We start from the raw sequence: 18,170 nt of genomic DNA on the forward strand, positions 1-18,170 counted from the left end.
GTTGATGTCATCCATTTATTTACCAGTTTTGCAAAAAGGCATCTCTGACAGACAAAAAATAATAGGTCAATCATTAATTAAAAACATAACTGGTAAGAGACCAGGGAGTCATTGTAAAGAAGATCTCAAAAATATAAACACATTAAGTACATTTATCTTTTCTGAAATGCATAAACCACTTGGATCTTAAGTTCGGCTCTCGTGAGAAGCTTCTTCAGGAGGTGCTCAGTCCAAAGTGCGCTGTCTGTCACTCATACTTGCAGTAGTGTTTGAGTCTCTCAGGCAGTTCCAGCCAGTCCAGAGCCATCCTGTGGACTATGTTTTTCTGGATGCACTTTCTACACAGAGTCTGCAGGGAGGAAACTGAAGCAAGGGATGAGAAAAGAAAGAGAGAAAAGCCTTGTTAAAACTAATTAATAGAAACTACAACAACCTCAATCTGAAATACTTGTATGTGTATATTGTATATGTTTTGGTTTCATTCACTTGACACTTACATCCATATTCCACCTGGACAATGCGAACTTGCTTTGTAGCAGAGTACACATCAACCACAGCAAACAAAGGCTGAAGCATTGGGATGCCCTTAGCTGATGCACCCATATCCTCTCCGTTAATGACAACATGCATGTCAGCCAGGCCCTGTCCTTTGGGCACATACAGTACCCCTATCCGACTACGTCTGGCAGTGGGGGGGAGGGCATTGGTCTTGTACAGGTCATCCAAGATGTGGCTGTAGCGTCCGGGTCGACTCCGACCAACCAGCTTGTCCATGGGGATTTTAACTTTCTCAATGTGCAGGTGGGAGTCTGTGAAGAACGTCTTGGGTTTGGGATTAATCGCTTCTTCTTCCACATCACCACCCCCGAGCCTAGGTAGCCTCCTACCTCCCTCTTCCCTACCATCCCCTAACCTATGACCCCCGGCCAACCCTCCATCTCCTGCCCCCTCTCCCTCAGGCGCCACAGCCTCCTCCTCCACCACCCGGTTGTGGTTTCGTGTGATAGCAAACACCCAGCTGTCCCCCAGGTCCATGAGGTCCGGCAGGGAGTACTCAGGCACCGTTTCGAAGGTCAGAGGGTCTCTGGCGGTCAGCCCGATCCGCAGGTGGCCACACCAGCCCAGCTCCTTCTCCTCGATCTCCACCAGGAAGATCTCCCCAGGACTCAGCGGCTCTCTGCTGAAGCACACCCCGTTGGCAAAGCTTTCCACTCGGGTAGCCTGGGTCCCCGTAGGGTCTAGCCGCACATTGGTTCCATGGATATGGTGGAATTCCTGAAACTGGTCAAGAAAAGGTAAAGGTTCCATGTCACAAAGTGACTTGGTGGACTGGATACAGCTGCTTCAGTGGAAATGATATGCCTAAAGAGTAGGCCTGTTGCCTGTGGATCTGAATCAAATAATACACTCCCAACCGAAACCATACAAAAGGTGTACAGTGGCCCTCTATCCAAAGCTCTTACGGTGTCTTCCTTATTTTGAGTAGAGTTGGTAGTAAATGCATGGTCATTGTGCAGACACACACTCTCATACACACAACTACCCCTTAGACTAGTGCCTATCTGTTGGCTACTCAGGGAAGTTTCTGGTGCCATGGAGAGGGCTATTTTTGAACAGCTGCATATGTCAACAGATGGCAAGGTATGCAAGGGGAGACCCATAAACACACACATGGATGGATGGGGAGTGGTTAGTTAGAGAACCCCCTGGGCCCAAGTGCTCATTTAATTTCACTATATAATATGCACAGTATTATACAGTAGTCTAATTATCATGATGCCTATATGCCAGATAAGACCATGGATCTACAGTATTATGTTATTAAGTCTAAAGTCGGAACAACATTGTCTGAATACAATTTGTAGATAAATCAGTCATTAGGCCAATATACTACAATATAGAGTTGTCTAATTGCTGTATGATAATTATCGTATGTTAATAAATTAATATGTTGCTAGATGTACTATCTGATATCAGGTTTCTAAATATAGTCAGTGCAAATGTATTCTTATGTAAATCAGTCATTATAATGATATATTAATGTCCCCCTCAGAATAAATGTGTCTTTCCTCATTTATATCATGGACCTCTGAAGAAGCCAATTGGACCATGTCTGCGTCCCAAATGGCACCCTATTCCCTACATAGTGCACTGCTTTTGAGCCCTGGCAGAAAGTAGTACACTATATAGGGAGAAGGCTGACATTTAAGATGCAGATCGTGTCTATATGGGACTTGAAAGAGATGACTCTGCTTGATGTAGATTATGTATTCAGTATGTTGGCTCTGCTCCCATGGTAAGAAAAAAACATCAGTGACATCAGTGTTGTGTTAGAGGAGAGGGATGAACGGTATGATGTCACAGTATCGTTGAGAATAGCTACAACAAGAACTGTTCCTTTGGGCAGAGAAAGGTATCCTCTAGTAGGGGGTTATCCTAGAGAGAGGGGAATGAGAGAGAAGAGAGAGAGAGAGAGAGAGAGGAAGAGAAGAAGAGAGAAAGCAGGAGAGAAAGAGCGAGAGGGAGAGAGGCAAAGAGAGAGAGGGAGAGAGAGATGGTAGAAAGAGAGGATGAGGAGGAGCTGCAGCAGTGAGTCTGAACACTATGCCCTGTTCCTTGTCATTTCCAGAGCTTTCTGTATCTAGGCCAAGATAGATGGAGTGCCCTATTCATTATTTTCTCCCTTTCCCCTGCTTTCATAAGTGCTCTCCTGCTCCAGGCCAGAGAGCTGACTCCTGCTCATTTTATCTATAGGACAAGTTAATAAAGGTTTCTATAGAATGGGGTTGAGAGCATTGTCATAGCATCCATGGCCTGTGAAAAATAGACAAAATGTGATTGTATATTTTTTTTTATTGGCTTGCTTGTGTGAAATAATATATTGGCCATTTCATATGTGGTTTCACAATTGTTTGAATTTATATAATAAAGCTAAACCTTCTATAAAAAAGAGAGGTAGGCTTTAGAAGCAACACTAACTGAGCATCTCTGTTTCACTCTAGGTGTGTGTGCGTGTGTGTGTGTGAGAGTGAGAACGTTCGGAGTGTGTTGAGGCTGGATTATTTAATCTGGATTAAAGTGCACTGCGGCCATGGTTTTTATAATCAGATTGGTGAGAGGAGCTCTAGAGCTTCTGCTGATGATGCTGGAAGCGCGTGTCATATCTAGAACAGAGTCCGCAAGTGGGAGGTGTGCACGAGCGCAGCGTGTGGTGGAACTAGAGTCACACTATATTTTCTATTAAAAGATCAGTGTGCAGCGCACCTTTCTCTTTTTAATAGACAGTCACTACACATCACTGAACACGAACAACCGTCAATTATTCTTACTGCGGTCCGCCGTGAAGAATTAACATTGTTGATACAAGTGGGCGCAGCAAACCAGGCTTGTGATGTGACAAGCGCGCACTATGAGCATTTCGCAGGACATCTCTCTAGGTCGCATTTGACAACCTTGACACACCGTTATTTTGGAGAATAAAAACTATCGAATTGTAAGTCGTATTGTCAAGTTAATCGTGGAGACTGGAGTTCGCTTCTCGATGTGTCAGTGATAATTGAACAATACAGAAGAAGTGGTGTGGTTTGTGTCCATGCTGCAGCGATAACCAGGTAAATTGAATTCAGTTTTGGTACTTGATATTATTGCTTTTTAATTGAATATGTTTTGGAGCCTCGAAATATTTAATTTCAAGTTCAAATACTTTAAGGGTTATTGTCAACCCCAATTGCAGCCTTTGCCCAACCCCTTCAAAATGTACATTTGACCCGGACACAAACACAACATCTCAGGTGAAAAGTTGTGGGTGGGAGGAATTGCTAATAAATATTAATTTCGTTGGTGGGTGAACTGTCCCAAAACTTTCTAAGTAGACATACTTAGCAGAAATCCACTGACACGCTCTGATAATAACATTGTGTGCGCCGCGAGCAAAATACCCCCTGGACAGTTAGCTCACAGTGGTAAGGCGCCGAGTTCCTGACATCTGTTGCCACTTGAGGTCTACATTCGAATCCCTAATGGGGTATAAAATACACATTTGAAATGTAGACTCACATGTATTGTGTTGGGAAGAAAAGTGTAATCATCACCTTGAAAATTAAGATTAGGGGCTCAATCCAACCTGCATTGCAGTATTTACAAGGTAGCTCTTTTTCCAATGGTCAAATTAACTCACAGATTGCTTTTGGGTACAGTATAAAACCAACTACGACCGACCTCTCACAGGTATGCTTTCAATTTTCAGAATTAGAAATGTGTGGGCATGGGGTGAATACTGTAAATAAAGGATAAACAAATACACAGGTATGTACAGTTGAAGTCGGAAGTTGACATACACTTTAGCCAAATACGTTTAAACTCAGTTTTTCACAATTCCTGACATTTAATCCTTGTAAAAATGCCCTGTCTTAGGTCAGTTAGGATCACCACTTTATTTTAAGAATGTGAAATGTCAGAATAATAGTAGAGAGAATGAATTGTTTCAGCTTTTATTTCTTTCATCACATTCCCAGTGGGTCAGAAGTTTACAAACACTATATTAGTATTTGGTAGCATTGCCTTTAAATTGTTTAACTTTGGTCAAACGTTTCGGGGAGCCTTCCACAAGCTTCCCACAATAAATTGGGTGAATTATGGCCCATTCCTCCTGACAGAGCTGGTGTAACTGAGTCAGGTTTATAGGTTTACAGGCTTTTTTATGGTGGTTTTGGAGCAGTGGCTTCTGCAACTCAATGTTAGGAAAGTGGTCCTAATGTTTTGTACACTCAGTGTATGTCACGTTTTCAACAAACTGTCAAAATAAAGACCAGGATTTACGTGTTTCACTGTAGCTGAGCTCCTGAGTGGCGCAGTGGCCGTGATTGGGAGTCCCTTAGGGCGTCGCACAATTGGCCCAGTGTCGTTAAGGTTTTCCTGGGGTAGGCTGACATTGTAAATCAGAATTAGTTCTGAACTGACTTCCCTCATCAAATTACCTATCTGGTTTTTCATTTTTAAAAATGTACTCTTTAAGAACTATTAAAACATAAACATAAACCTATTTCTTGAAATGCTTTATTTAATTGAATGTCATAACAACATGTCAGCAACGTTTTGCCTTTTGTCTCTAGACATCATTTATAACCATAACTGATCACCATTTATTTATACCATACATGTATCAATGAGCTCGCTAGTCATTATCCTGTACCACTTCCAGTTTATTTGGAAGATATCTATAGGCCTACTGCTGTCACTCATCTCTCTCAGTGATGTTTGCATAAAGCAAACAAAGTCATCATGCATAAACACGTTTCCAGATTCCAAACATATCCGTTATTATTTTTGTCCATAATCCTCCTAGCATGATTTGTCTGACTTTACAGTGAAAGCCTGCATTATGGTTAATCCGGTTCTCTGGCACTGTCCCCCTGTCTGATCAGACTCAGACTGATCAGACAGAGAGATGTATTGACACTGCATGGTCTGAGAGGAGAGCAGCAGTAGGAACAGACCTGCCTGCTTGTCTGTCTGTTTGTCTGTCTGGCTTGGTCTGTGCAGTAATTCTCTCGTTGCGATGGAGAATATTGACTTGCCCTAGGAGGAGTAGAGTAACAGTCATCCTCCATAACTCCTATATAGACAGAATGAAATCTCAGATTAACAGGGCAAATACTTGCTACTGCCTCTGAAGTTTTCCTCTAGAGCCTGTATTGAATAGTGCAGTACACATGAGATTTGGAATCAATTTTATGTTGAATTTTACTTTTATTGAGGGGTCAACCCCACAATAGAAAATCCACGTACTACTGAAACTGGTAAACTAGTTCGTAATCATTTGTTTTGTTCTATACTGCCAGTGTGCACCAGCATAATGCCGCACTTTGCATGTGCCACTGACTGGATGTACTCCTTCTTGCTCTTTACATCACGCGCCGAGTTGGCACGTCAAATCCTCATCATTGTGTGTCATGCAGTTGACAGGATCAGAGGCATTATATTAGCCAAGCCATGGTTGAGCCTGTCTAGGATAATGCTGATTGATAGATAATGCTGCGGTGTTTCATAACCATGGACGCTGCCCGAATGGCACCCATTTTAGTAATATATAGGGCAGAGTCCTACAGGGCCTTCAGAAACTATTCACACCCCTTGACTTTTCCCACATTTTGTTGTGTGACAGCCTGAATTTAAAATGTCACTGGCCTACACACAATACCCCATAATGTCAAAGTGGAGTCATGTTTAGACCTTTTTACAAATTAATAATATATCAAAAGCTGAAATGTCTTGAGTCAATAAGTATTCAAAATCAAATTAATTGTATTTATCACATACAACTGGTGTAGACTATACAGTGAAATGCTTGCTTGCGAACCTTTTCCAACGATGCAGAGTTGATCATATAATAATACACAATAAAATAGTAACTAACACATTAAATTAAATTAAATACACAAGAATGGAGGTACAGTATATACAAGGAGTACCAGATCACAGTGCAGAGGTACTTGAGGTAGATATGTACATGAAAATGATGAGTGTAAAAGTGTATGTATGTGTGTTTGTGTTGTCTCGGTGTGCGTGTGTGTGTGTAGTATTTGTGAATGTGTGAGTTACTGTGTATATGGTGTGTATATATAGTCTAGTGAGTGTGCATAGGGTCAGTGCAAGCTAGAGTCAGTGCAGACAGTAGGGTACCATTAATGAACTATTTAGTAGTCTTATGGCTCGGGGGTAGAAGCTGTCTCGGAGCCTGGTGGTCCGAGATCCAATGCTCTGGTACCATTTGCAGGACGGTAGCAGAGTGAACAGTCTATGACTTGGGTGGCTGGAGTTTTTGCAATTTTTTGTGCCTTCCCACGACACCAGCTAATATAGAGGTCCTAGATGGCAGGGAGCTCGGCCCCAGTGATGTACTGGGCTGTCCGCTCCACCCTTTGTAGCTCTTTGCGGTCAAGGTCGGGGCAATTGCCATACCAAGCAGTGATGCAACCAGTCAGGATGCTCTCGATGGTGCAGCTGTAGAACCTTTTGAGGATCTGAGGGCCCATGCCAAATCATTTCAGTCTCCCGAGGGGGAGGGGGAAGAGGCGCTGCCATGTGCAGGTTAATGTGGGCCATGTTAAGCTCCACAGCAGCCTCGTCGATGTTGATGGGGGACTGCTGTCCCCTTTTTCTCCTATGATACACAATCAGCTCCTCAGTGAGGGAGAGGTTGTTGTCCTGGCACCACACTGCTAAGTCTCTGACCTCCTCCCTGTAGGCTGACTCATCGCCGTCTGTGATCAGGCATACAACCATCATGTCATCAGCAAAGTCGATGATGGTGTTGGAGTCGTGCACTGCCACGCAGTCGTGGGTTAACAGGGAGTACAGGAGGGGACTAAGCACACACCCTTGAGGGGCCCCCATGTTGAGGGTCAGCGTGGCAGAGGTGTTGTTGCCTACCCTCATCATCTAGGGGTGGCCCGTCACAAAGTCCAGGATCCACTTGCAGAGAGAGGGGTTCAGTCCCAGGGTCCCTAGCGAGGTGATGAGCTTGGAGGGGTCTATGGTGTTGAACGCTGAGCTGTAGTCTATAAACAGCATTCTCACATAGCTATTTCCCCTCTTGTCCAGGTGGGAGATGGCAGTGTGAAGTGCAATTGAGATTGTGTCATCTGTAGATCTGTTGGGACGGTCTGCGAATTGGTGTGGGTCTAGGGTGTCTCGGGTGATGATGTTGATATGTGTCATGACCAGCCTTTCGAAGCACTTCATAACCCCTTTGTTATGGCAAGCCTAAATGAGTTATGGCAAGCCTAAATGAGTTATGGCAAGCCTAAATGAGTTATGGCAAGCCTAAATGAGTTATGGTAAGCCTAAATGAGTTATGGCAAGCCTAAATGAGTTATGGCAAGCCTAAATGAGTTATGGCAAGCCTAAATTGTGCTTAACAAGTCACATAATAAGTTGCATGGACTCTGTGTGCAATAACAGTATTTAACATGATTTTTTAATGACTCCCTCATCTCTGTACGCCACACGTCATATTAGTTATCAGTCGAGCAGTGAATTTCATACACAAATTCAACCACAGAGAACAGGGAGGTTTTCCAATGCCTCACTAAGAAGAGCACCTATTGGTAGATGGGTAAACAATAAAATACATAGAATATTCCTTTGAGAATGGTGACATTATTAATTACACAAATTCACCTTTCAGCAGGACAATAACCTAAAACACAAGGCCATATACAGTGCATTTTGAAGGTTTTCAGACCCCTTGACTTTTTCCAAATTTTGTTACGTTACAGACTTATTCTAAAATGGATTAAATAAATAAAAATCTCATCAATCTACACACAATACCCCATAATAACAAAGTGAAAACAGGTTTTTAGAAATGTTTGCAAATGTATAACATTTTTTGAAACAAAAATACATTATTAAGTAATCAGACCCTTTGCTATGAGACTCGAAATTGAGCTCAGATGCATCCTGTTTCCATTGATCATCCTTGAGGTGTTTCTACAACTTGACCGGAGTCCACCTGTGGTAAATTCAATTGATTGGACATGATTTGGAAAGGCACACACCTGTCTATATTAGATCCCACAGTTGACAGTGCATGTCAGAGCAAAAACCAAGCCACGAGTTTGAAGGAATCGTCCGTAGAGCTCCGAGACAGGATTGTGTCAAGGCACAGATCTGCGGAAGGGTATCAACACATTTCTGCAGCATTGAAGGTCCACAAGAACACAGTGTTACCATCCTTCTTAAATAGAAGAAGTTTGGAACCACCAAGGCTCTTCCTAGAGCTGGCCACCCGACCAAACTGAGCAATCACTGCCAAAGGTGATTCTAACTGACTCGGGGCATTGAATCTAATCAAGATATAGTAATGAATTTTGAATTTTTCTTCCACTTTGACATTACAGAGTATTTTGTGTAGATTGTTGACAAAAAAATTACAATTAAATCAATTTTAATCTCACATTGTAACACAACAAAATGTGGAAAGGGTCATGAATACTTTCTGAAGGCACTGTATGGGCTCTGGTCAAAAGTAGTGCACTATAAAGGAAATAGGGTGCTATTTGGGATGCAGACATGTCTGTCACAGTACAGTGATGCCACTGGTTTAGGCCATAGATTTCTACAGACTGAGGAAAGGGCTTTATTCTCAGAATATCTGGTAACGCTTTATTTGGGTAGATGCTCTACAGACTATCAGTAACATTTCAACTAACTATCTACTGACCCTAGCCCTAACTCTACATTTAACCCTTATCCTAAGCCTAAATTGAACCCTTACCGTAATCCTAGTCCTAACACTAAACTTAACCCTTACCCTAACCCTTATTCTAACCCTCACCCAAACTGTAACCTTAGCAAGCCGTTACTTATCAACAGATAGTTGGTTGTTAGTATGACCATCTGTAGAGCTTGTTTGTGTGTGTGTTTGTGTGTGTGTTTGTGTGTGTGCACTCATGCACCTGTGTCTATTTCTACTATTCATGTAAATGCACTGTGCACCCATTCACCCTGCAGAACTTGCCTTCAATCCCCCTGTCCCCAGGCTGAGAGGCAGGTCTAATGCTGTCTGCGACTCTGTGACTCTAATATCTGATGGCTCTCCAGCCCATTTTGGCTGAAGGGATTACAGAGAATCTGCCGCCAGATGCTGTAGAATTTGTGCCATAGCATCATAATGCAGTTACATAACCAACCACAGATGGTGGAGTTTAACTCACAGAGTAATTGACCTAGTCTGCATCTGAAATGGTATCTTATTCCCTGTCTATACATTACATGACTGAAGGTATGTGGACACCTGCTCGTCGAACATCTCACAATTGGACGTGGGCCTTGGTCCGGGAGGTGACCGGGAGGTCACTCTGACGGAGAGGACAACCAGGTCACTCTTCTAGAAGGACAACCATCTCTGCAGCACTCCAACAATCAGACTTTTATGGTAGAGTGGCCAGATGGAAGCCAGTAAAAGGCACATGCTTGTAGTTTGCCAAAAGGCACCTAAAGGACTATCAGACCATGAGAAACAAGATTCTCTGGTCTGATGAAACCAAGGTTGAACTCTTTGTCCTGAATGCCAAGCGTCACGTCTGGAGGAAACATGGCAGCATCATGCTGTGGGGATGTTTTAAAGCTGGAGGGACTGGGAGACTAGTCAGGATCGAGGGAAAGATGAACGGAGCGAAGTACAGAGATCCTTGATGAAAACCTGCTCCAGAGCGCTCAGGACCTCAGACTGTGACAAAGGTTAACCTTCCAACAGGACAACGACCCTAAGCACACAGCCAAGAGAATGCAGGAGTCAGGACAAGTCGTTGAAGATCCTTGAGTGGCCCAGCCAGAGCCCAGACATGAACCCGATCAAACATCTCTGGAGAGACCTGAAAATAGCTGTGAATCGAAGCTCCCCATCCAACCTGACAGATTTAGAGAGAATCTGCAGAGAAAAATGGGAGAAACTTCCCAAATACAGGTGTGCAACGCTTGTAGCGTCATACCCAAGAAGACTCAAGTCTGTAATCTCTGCCAAACGTGCTTCAACAAAGTACTGAGTAAAGCGTCTGAATACTTATGTAAATGTGATATTTCAGTTTTTTTGTTTATAAATTTGCAAATATTCTAAAATCCTGTTTTTGCTTTGTCATTATTGTGCATTTTGTGTTGATTGATGAGGGGGGGAAATGATTTAATCCATTTCAGAATAAGGCTGTAACGTAACAAAATGTGGAAAATGTCAAGGGGTCTGAATACTTTCCAAATGCACTGTAGTGTATCTCATAGGGTCCGGATCTTCCTCCTGTCCACTGATCTACACATGCTCTTTTCTTGGACTGACTTGGACTACTAGCTGCTTTTAATGCCTATAATGTTATAGCCAGGCCTACTGCCAATTCTGCCATTCAGCTCTTTAGTACCATGGTGTAGAATAGATGTTAAATGGCTGCCAGGAGGAGGTGATTGAAAGCATCTCTGACTACCGTTACCATTCATCTTAGTATTACATAAGCTGCTCTTTAAGCTGCTGAAGCAGTCATCAGATCGTGTTGGCGGGCTGCTCTGGACTGCTCTGGGTTCTGACGGCAGGGATCAGAGTAAAACCAACTGATGTCTCTTAGACGGATGAGTCTGAGAGACACATACAGTGCATCTTATTTTCTCTGAGAGTGTCATCTGAAGTGCCTTGATTGAGGTGAATCTAAAAATCACTTGGTTGCATGGCAACAATGCAGAGAAGTGTGTATAATAGATCCCCAATCAAACGATTGGTCAGAGCTGAAGTGCACATATGCTTATTCTATGATGTGATAGGCCAACACCTCTACAAACAGTGTTTACATCAGGCTTATATGACAAATGTGTCTTTTCCCTGTTCATATACATGAAATTATTAACATATTAGTCTAGCCTTGTGAATGAGTGTAATCTTACATTTTAATCAGTACTTCTTCCACCCCAAATCTGCATGGTATTTGGATCAACAGGCCCCCAAAGTACAGCATTGGATTCAAGCCCAGTGCTCTGCCCTACTTTAAACAACATTTGGGGAGGAAACTCTCTTATCTATTTCTGTACTTTCCAAGCACAAACCTACACACATACACACACACACACACATAAATCACTAGTCACTTTAATAATGCCACTTTAAAAATGTTTACGTATCTTGCATTACTCATCCCATATGTATATACTGTATTCTATACCATCTATTGTATCTTGCCTGTGCCACTCGGTCATCACTCATCCATATATTTATTTATATGGACATATTCTTATTCCATCCATTTACTTAAATTTGTGTGTATTAGGTAGTTGTTGTGGAATTATTATATTACTTGTTAGATATTACTGCACTGTCGGAACTAGAAGCACAAGCATTTCACTACACTCGCATTAACATCTGCTAACCATGTGTATGTGGCCATTAACATCTGCTAACCATGTGTATGTGGCCATTAACATCTGCTAACCATGTGTATGTGGCCATTAACATCTGCTAACCATGTGTATGTGACCATTAACATCTGCTAACCATGTGTATGTGGCCAATAACATCTGCTAACCATGTGTATGTGACCATTAACATCTGCTAACCATGTGTATGTGACCATTAACATCTGCTAACCATGTGTATGTGACCATTAACATCTGCTAACCATGTGTATGTGGCCAATAACATCTGCTAACCATGTGTATGTGACCATTAACATCTGCTAACCATGTGTATGTGACCATTAACATCTGCTAACCATGTGTATGTGGCCAATAACATGTCATTTGATTTGATTTGAAATGTGAAGCGACGGCAGCTGGAGACGGAGAGGTTGTTATCGGGGGCCTAATTCAGATGTAGGCAAACGTCAACACAGAGATTTTAAATGATGTCATTTCCCTTTGCTTGCCAAGCTGCATTCACACCTCCTTGCATGAACACGAAGGGCAGACTCTCACTGAAAGGAATGCTAATGATGAAAATGAGGCGTAACATATGAAAAGAAGCTCTCTCTCTTTCTCTTCTCCCTTTCTCCTGGGACTTAATCATGAACAGTAGCTGACTGGGTTGATCTTTCTTTTGCTGACTCCTAGGTGCCTCGGGTCTACAATGATAAGACAATAAATGGCAGAGATAGGAGAAAATGTGGCAAGAGGAAGAGAAGAAGGAGATGATGGAGTGGGAGGTTTAAGGCCACCTCATGACCCCCAGAGCCCTGCCCACGTTCCCTTTTCTGCTCCCCCAGTTAGGGCCCACCATGTCGGGCTCAGGAGGGGCATCGTGATCCAGCTAACAGGCACAGAGGGTGAGTGGGACAGTCTGGATGACAACGAGCTCATCTTCCCCCTTGAACACAACAACTATGACGACCAGACTCCCTACATCTCCCTCTCCAAGGAGAGACAGAACTCCATGGAAGAGGAGAACCAACACTGCCTGCACTCCCCAGCCTTCCACGTACCCCTCTCCCCCTCCTCACCTGGGTCCCTGGGGGACTGCTCCAACTCAGCCCCCAGCTTCCTCTCCCCCAGCCCAGCCACCCCCACCCACCGGCCCCTGGCTAGCCTGGTCAAGTCCCTGTCCACGGAGCTGGAGCTCCCTCATGGCTCATCCCTCAGACCCAGGCCCTTCCTCAGCCTAGTCAAGTCCATCTCTACTGAGATCTCCCGCTCAGAGCCAGAGGTGTCGCAGTCCAAGTCTGACTCCCGCCTCAACCTGCACCTGCAGTGGAAGAACCTGACTCAGCCTAAGGGAAGGAGTGACGGAGACTCCCGTACCGCGCCACCCTCGCCCATCGCTCTATCCCCGTCCGAGGGCACCAAGGCGGGCTTCTTCAAGATGGAGCTGGAGGACACGAAGCGGAAGTTCTCTGAGGCCATGCAGGAGCCTATGTTCAGTAAACCTATCAGTATTTTCAGTAAGATCATGGGGGATGAGAAGGAGAATGCAGCAGCAGGCAGCCCCAAGCACCAGAGAGCTACAGGGACTCACTCAGCTGGCTCCCCCAGCTCCAGAGGTGTCTATGTGGGGAGGATGGAAAGCACGGAGGTGGGCATCACAGAGTCTCCGCTGCGGAGCGCCAAGAGAACGGATGGTGACTCTCCGCCGGTGTTTGACTGGCCGTGTGTCAAACACCCAAAGAAGGGTCTGCCCACTAGAACATGTTCTGTCCACGATCACCACGGTAACAAACCCAACGACAATTCAGAGGAACTGGAGATCTGCACCTACGATGAAGTCATGCAGGTTTTTGCCATTGCGAGTCATCATCACAGGCGCCTGCGGAGATTGCCTGGTTCGCTGATCTCCTCAGGACCCCATCGTGTGGTTGTTCAACCCACCTCTCCACCTCCTCCACCACACATGGTGTTGTTCTGTGTGGCTGTGTTGTCCTACGCCTACTTCATCCTTCCCCTGTGGCCCTATATATCAGGCCTGGCTCTGGGCATGGCCTTTGGCTTCCTGCTGGGGCTGCTGCTCATCAGGTTGGGCTCAACCAGACACACAGCTCAGCCACATCCACACAGAGACGTTCAGGCCCTGACTGAGGTTGTTAAGCAGGCTGATGCCCTCGGCAACGAATCAGACGTCCTCAAGGTAAGATAGTGTTCAATAGTGAAAATAAATTCCCCCCAAAAAGATAAGAGGCTGAAGGTGAATTCCTTTTTGTACAGTTCATTTCTCTCAGCACAAAAGACCAGCTACGTCTGAATGGGAACTTATAACCATGGAGTCAGAAAATGGCCTTGGTCTTTACAGATCTTGACACCCACACAAGAATTGGCTGAATAGAACAAATCTTTTTAAATCCTACATAATGTGGCGTGCACCTCTTAGAACTTTTCTTCCTAAAACAAGTCAGCACTTCCCATTCCCCCCTCTCTCCCTCTCTGAGCCTGAATTCTTTCTAATGTGGTGCCTGTGCGATAGCTAAAAGTGCCTGGGATGCAATTAACGTCGCCCAATAAAAAAGTTCCTCCAAACTTAAAGAGATACAGAGCCTCATTAGTGTTGTCTCCCTTGGCTGAGAACAGCAGGGCAGAGCACAGAAGAGCAGAGCACAGCCTTGCCAGATGCAGGGTACAGCTCCGACCCAGCGTAATCAGCTCCAGAGGCAATTAACTGAGCAGAGAGGCTGGGGCTGTGTAATTTCTCAGGTTCATTGGCAGTCTTATCAGTGGTAAAGTGTAGCGCCACAGGGGGAAAGAGAGGTTATCTTTGTGAGGAGGGATAATTCCCTTGGTTATTTGGTGGGTTTGTTTGGAAAGTGGATGTCAGATTGAGCCTTGGGGTGAACAGTTAGTCGTGGACATCAGTGCGAGGGAGTTTTGAGACTTTTCCTCTCTAACACTAACACCATTTAAATGACCTAGGCTCCCCGAAGAGTCAAGTCTAATATTGATAGATGTTTTGCTTTGTAGCTTTCTCTATGTGTCATGGTGTATGTTCACTCTTTGACTAACTGCATTGACATGTGTTCTGAAGGACAAGCTATTATCAACATATAAAATAGCGTGTTACACAACAGCTTGTCGTAGTCATTGAAGCATGCTCTCAGTGTATTCCCATGTGACGTTCAAGTATTCGCTTACTGTCTCACTATATAACTGGGTATGTTCCCATTGGTTTCAGGGCTGGCTGAACGAGATGTTTGAGTACGACCCAGAGACCTACCACCTGTCCCTGACCCACTCTGTGTTCGCCAGCCTGGAGGGGCACTGCCTTCGCCTGGACTACCCCAGGAACAACATCAGCCGCAGAGCCACCTACGATGAAAAGCCTCCCGAGGCTGCGGTTGTCAGCACGCGCTGCTTCCAGCTACGACACAGCAAGGTCTGTCTGCTTGGTCTGTCAACTTACCCTCACTGTTCAAAGCTTAACGCTTCATTTGAGGAAATATGATGCAAGGTTTTAAATTTTATTCATTGACTTCATAAAACATTGAGATGTTTTTAAAATGTATTTTATATGTGTGTTACATACAATAATCGCGGCAGTAGTGGTCCCCTGTAGCCCAGTTGGTTTAGCGTGGCGCTTGCAATGTTTTTTGAGATGGTCTGAAAGCATAATAACCATATGTATTAATGTTGTGTTATAAGAGGTTTCTAATAAGTCTAGTTGTAATACCAGGTGTTCCTGCTGCCCTCTGAGCTAGCCCGTAAGAGGCTGTGGAACCTGAAGTACCCTATCTGCATTGAGCTGGCAGAGGGAGAGGGGGTCATGGAGGAGGGGAGGGGCACAGTGGAGACCCCAAAAGAGGAGCAGGGGGGAAACCCCCAACTCCAAACACGACCCACCTCCAACCCCAAACCAGCAGCCAACCTCCCCACAACCCTATACCTCTTCGGACGGACAGGAAGAGAGAAGGAGGAGTGGTTTCATCACTTCCTGTCCGCGTCCATGGTAATGGAGAAGGAGAAGGAGAATGAGAGGCCTGGCAGATGTGTGTGCAGATCAGGTAGGATAAACTGTTTTTGTTTGTTTTTGTTGTCTTGTATGGTTGTCTTTTTCCCTCATTTAATTGACTTTGCGTTAGTATTTTATTTGTGTTTTTTGTGTAATGACAAATCTTCACAGTACATATATTGGCCATGAAAATATAATGCATTAGCAATACATGTGGAAAGGGAAGGATAAATCAAGCAAATGTTACTCTAGTGGATTATATGCTCCAGTTCAATGTATTTCAGGATGATTCATTTGTAGATTACAGATGCGTGGACATGTAGGAGAATATAGTACTGTCGTGATGCTCTCAAAGCACTTAACCAGACATGTTTCTGTCCCTGCTCTGGTCTGTCCTGGTAGTAAACTGAACAGTGTTGTCCTACGTCTTAGACAGTCCACTAAGTCCCCTGAAGCTAAATCTATCGCTGAGAATATTACACATTTCCTTACAGATGCACTCTCATGTAACACTTAAAAGAAATGATCACAACAATGTAAAATCTGTGAACCGACAGCTGTCATCTCTGTATCTAGATGTGCCGGTATTGCGAGGGGTGAGCCCATCAAGACAGTCCCAGGACAGCAGAGGTTCCAGCAGGATTGGGAGCACTGAAGAGGACCTCCCCGTTCCCCCTTCTGCCCCCTCCATCCAACCATCCAGGGTGGGCTCTCCACTGCTGGACTACCCCACCTACATGGCTCGTTTCCTGCCCTCAGAGCAGCCCAGCCCCCTGCCCAGTCCACCCCTCAACAGCACAGAGACAAGCCCCACCAACAAAGTGAGGGTGAGTTCCGCTGACCACCTGAATGAAACATCTAGAAACAGATAGATTATATAATTAAATAGTGTGTTAATCTGTAGTGGCGTATATATTTTCCTACAGTGCACCTGTGATTTCCCAGAGTTCCCGGTGGAGGACAACACTGACTGGGTCAATGCACTGATTGGTCGAATATTCTGGGACTTCCTGCGTGAGAAATATTGGGCGGACATTGTCTCCAGAAAGATCCAGAAAAAGTTGAGCAAAATCAGAGTGAGTGTGTGAGCTCTCACAGTGTAAAATCCCCTCTTCAGAAGAAAGGGGAGCTTGTACAATGTTTCTATTTGGTAATTGTCTAGTAGTATATAGCCAACATAACCACTAAATCCACTGGAAACAAGCAAAACAGAGGAGCGAAATTACATTTCTTTGTTTGTGTGTGTGTGTGTGTGTGTGTGTGTGTGTGTGTGTGTGTGTGTGTGTGTGTGTGTGTGTGTGTGTGTGCAGCTGCCTTACTTCATGAATGAGCTGACTCTGACTGAACTGGACATGGGCTCCTGTCTGCCCCAAATCACCAGTGCGTCCAGACCTGTAGTCAACAGCAGAGGCGAGTGTCAACTAAAAAGCTCACTCTTCCTTTTTACTCTCCCTGATGTTTCTGCGGTGATGACTAGGGCCGGGTGTTTTCCAGACCATGTGACCTGACCAGGAGAAACTCTGCGGCCCAAATATTGTCAGGAATAACTCCTGACCCTAATGATGACACAGCGAATCAGCCCACTCTGCATACAGTACATGAAACTCTCAGAGCACCAATTAGTGAAAGACAATGACAGTGTGTCATACTTAGTCTAATCTAGATTCTGGAGGGGTACTTAGAAGCAGATTAAATGGATTTGTCCTGATTATGAAGGTCTGCAAATTACAGCAAATTACGACAGATTATAATTCCCCAAAAGAATGATGGTGACAAATGTGGACTGTGCAGGGGGAGCTCTGTATGAATCTGTAAATGGGATGGTGTGTGATTAGAGAGGCATGGATGTGACGCAGGTCGTGTTGCCTTGCGCAAGTTGTGATGCGAGCAGAGAGACATGAGGAAAGGGCTTACAGACTAACCCTCTCTGTAGGTACTAAACTAACACATGGAATTGTTTTAAGATGGTCATACCATGGATCATTTAGCTGTTTTAGGACCACTTTAGGTATAATAATAATAATAATAATATTTGCAAAAATATTTAATTTGGCCTTTATTACTATCGCCGATAGAAACAGATTGAATTCATAAATGGCAAAAAATATAGTTAAAAAATATTATCATAAGGAATAAGGTTTTGAAGTATCTGTCCCATATCTAGCAGATATAAGAAATGAAATATTTACACATATTTAACCCCTTATTTTTTGGGACACAAAACTACCTCTATACTTCCATTTGTTTGTATGGGTTTCCTTCAGACGAGTCC

At 44.2% G+C, this 18,170-nt stretch overlaps 2 protein-coding genes across 2 annotated transcripts in view; one reads left to right on the top strand and one right to left on the bottom strand.

The window, feature by feature from the left end:
• Position 1: 1 nt before the first annotated feature.
• On the bottom strand, positions 2-1,595 carry LOC139375649 (neuralized E3 ubiquitin protein ligase 2). The gene is made up of 2 exons (XM_071117451.1): positions 498-1,595; positions 2-363 (listed from the first exon to the last, which is right to left on the bottom strand). Exons 1-2 carry the CDS (start codon positions 1,306-1,308, stop codon positions 248-250), a joined length of 927 nt encoding a protein of 308 aa, XP_070973552.1. The 5' UTR covers positions 1,309-1,595; the 3' UTR covers positions 2-247.
• Positions 1,596-3,180: 1,585 nt separating this feature from the next.
• LOC139376730 (testis expressed 2, like) overlaps positions 3,181-18,170 on the top strand; it is a 25,906-nt gene continuing 10,916 nt past the window's right edge. The window contains exons 1-7 of the mRNA XM_071119619.1: positions 3,181-3,611; positions 12,586-14,089; positions 15,125-15,325; positions 15,623-15,950; positions 16,475-16,725; positions 16,825-16,974; positions 17,209-17,308. Of these exons, the coding sequence (XP_070975720.1) occupies positions 12,617-14,089; positions 15,125-15,325; positions 15,623-15,950; positions 16,475-16,725; positions 16,825-16,974; positions 17,209-17,308 (2,503 nt within the window). The 5' untranslated portion in view covers positions 3,181-3,611; positions 12,586-12,616. The remainder of the gene's footprint in view (positions 3,612-12,585; positions 14,090-15,124; positions 15,326-15,622; positions 15,951-16,474; positions 16,726-16,824; positions 16,975-17,208; positions 17,309-18,170) is intronic.

The sequence above is a fragment of the Oncorhynchus clarkii genome, chromosome 20, assembly GCF_045791955.1.
Source record: "Oncorhynchus clarkii lewisi isolate Uvic-CL-2024 chromosome 20, UVic_Ocla_1.0, whole genome shotgun sequence".
Classification (NCBI taxonomy): Eukaryota; Metazoa; Chordata; class Actinopteri; order Salmoniformes; family Salmonidae; genus Oncorhynchus; species Oncorhynchus clarkii.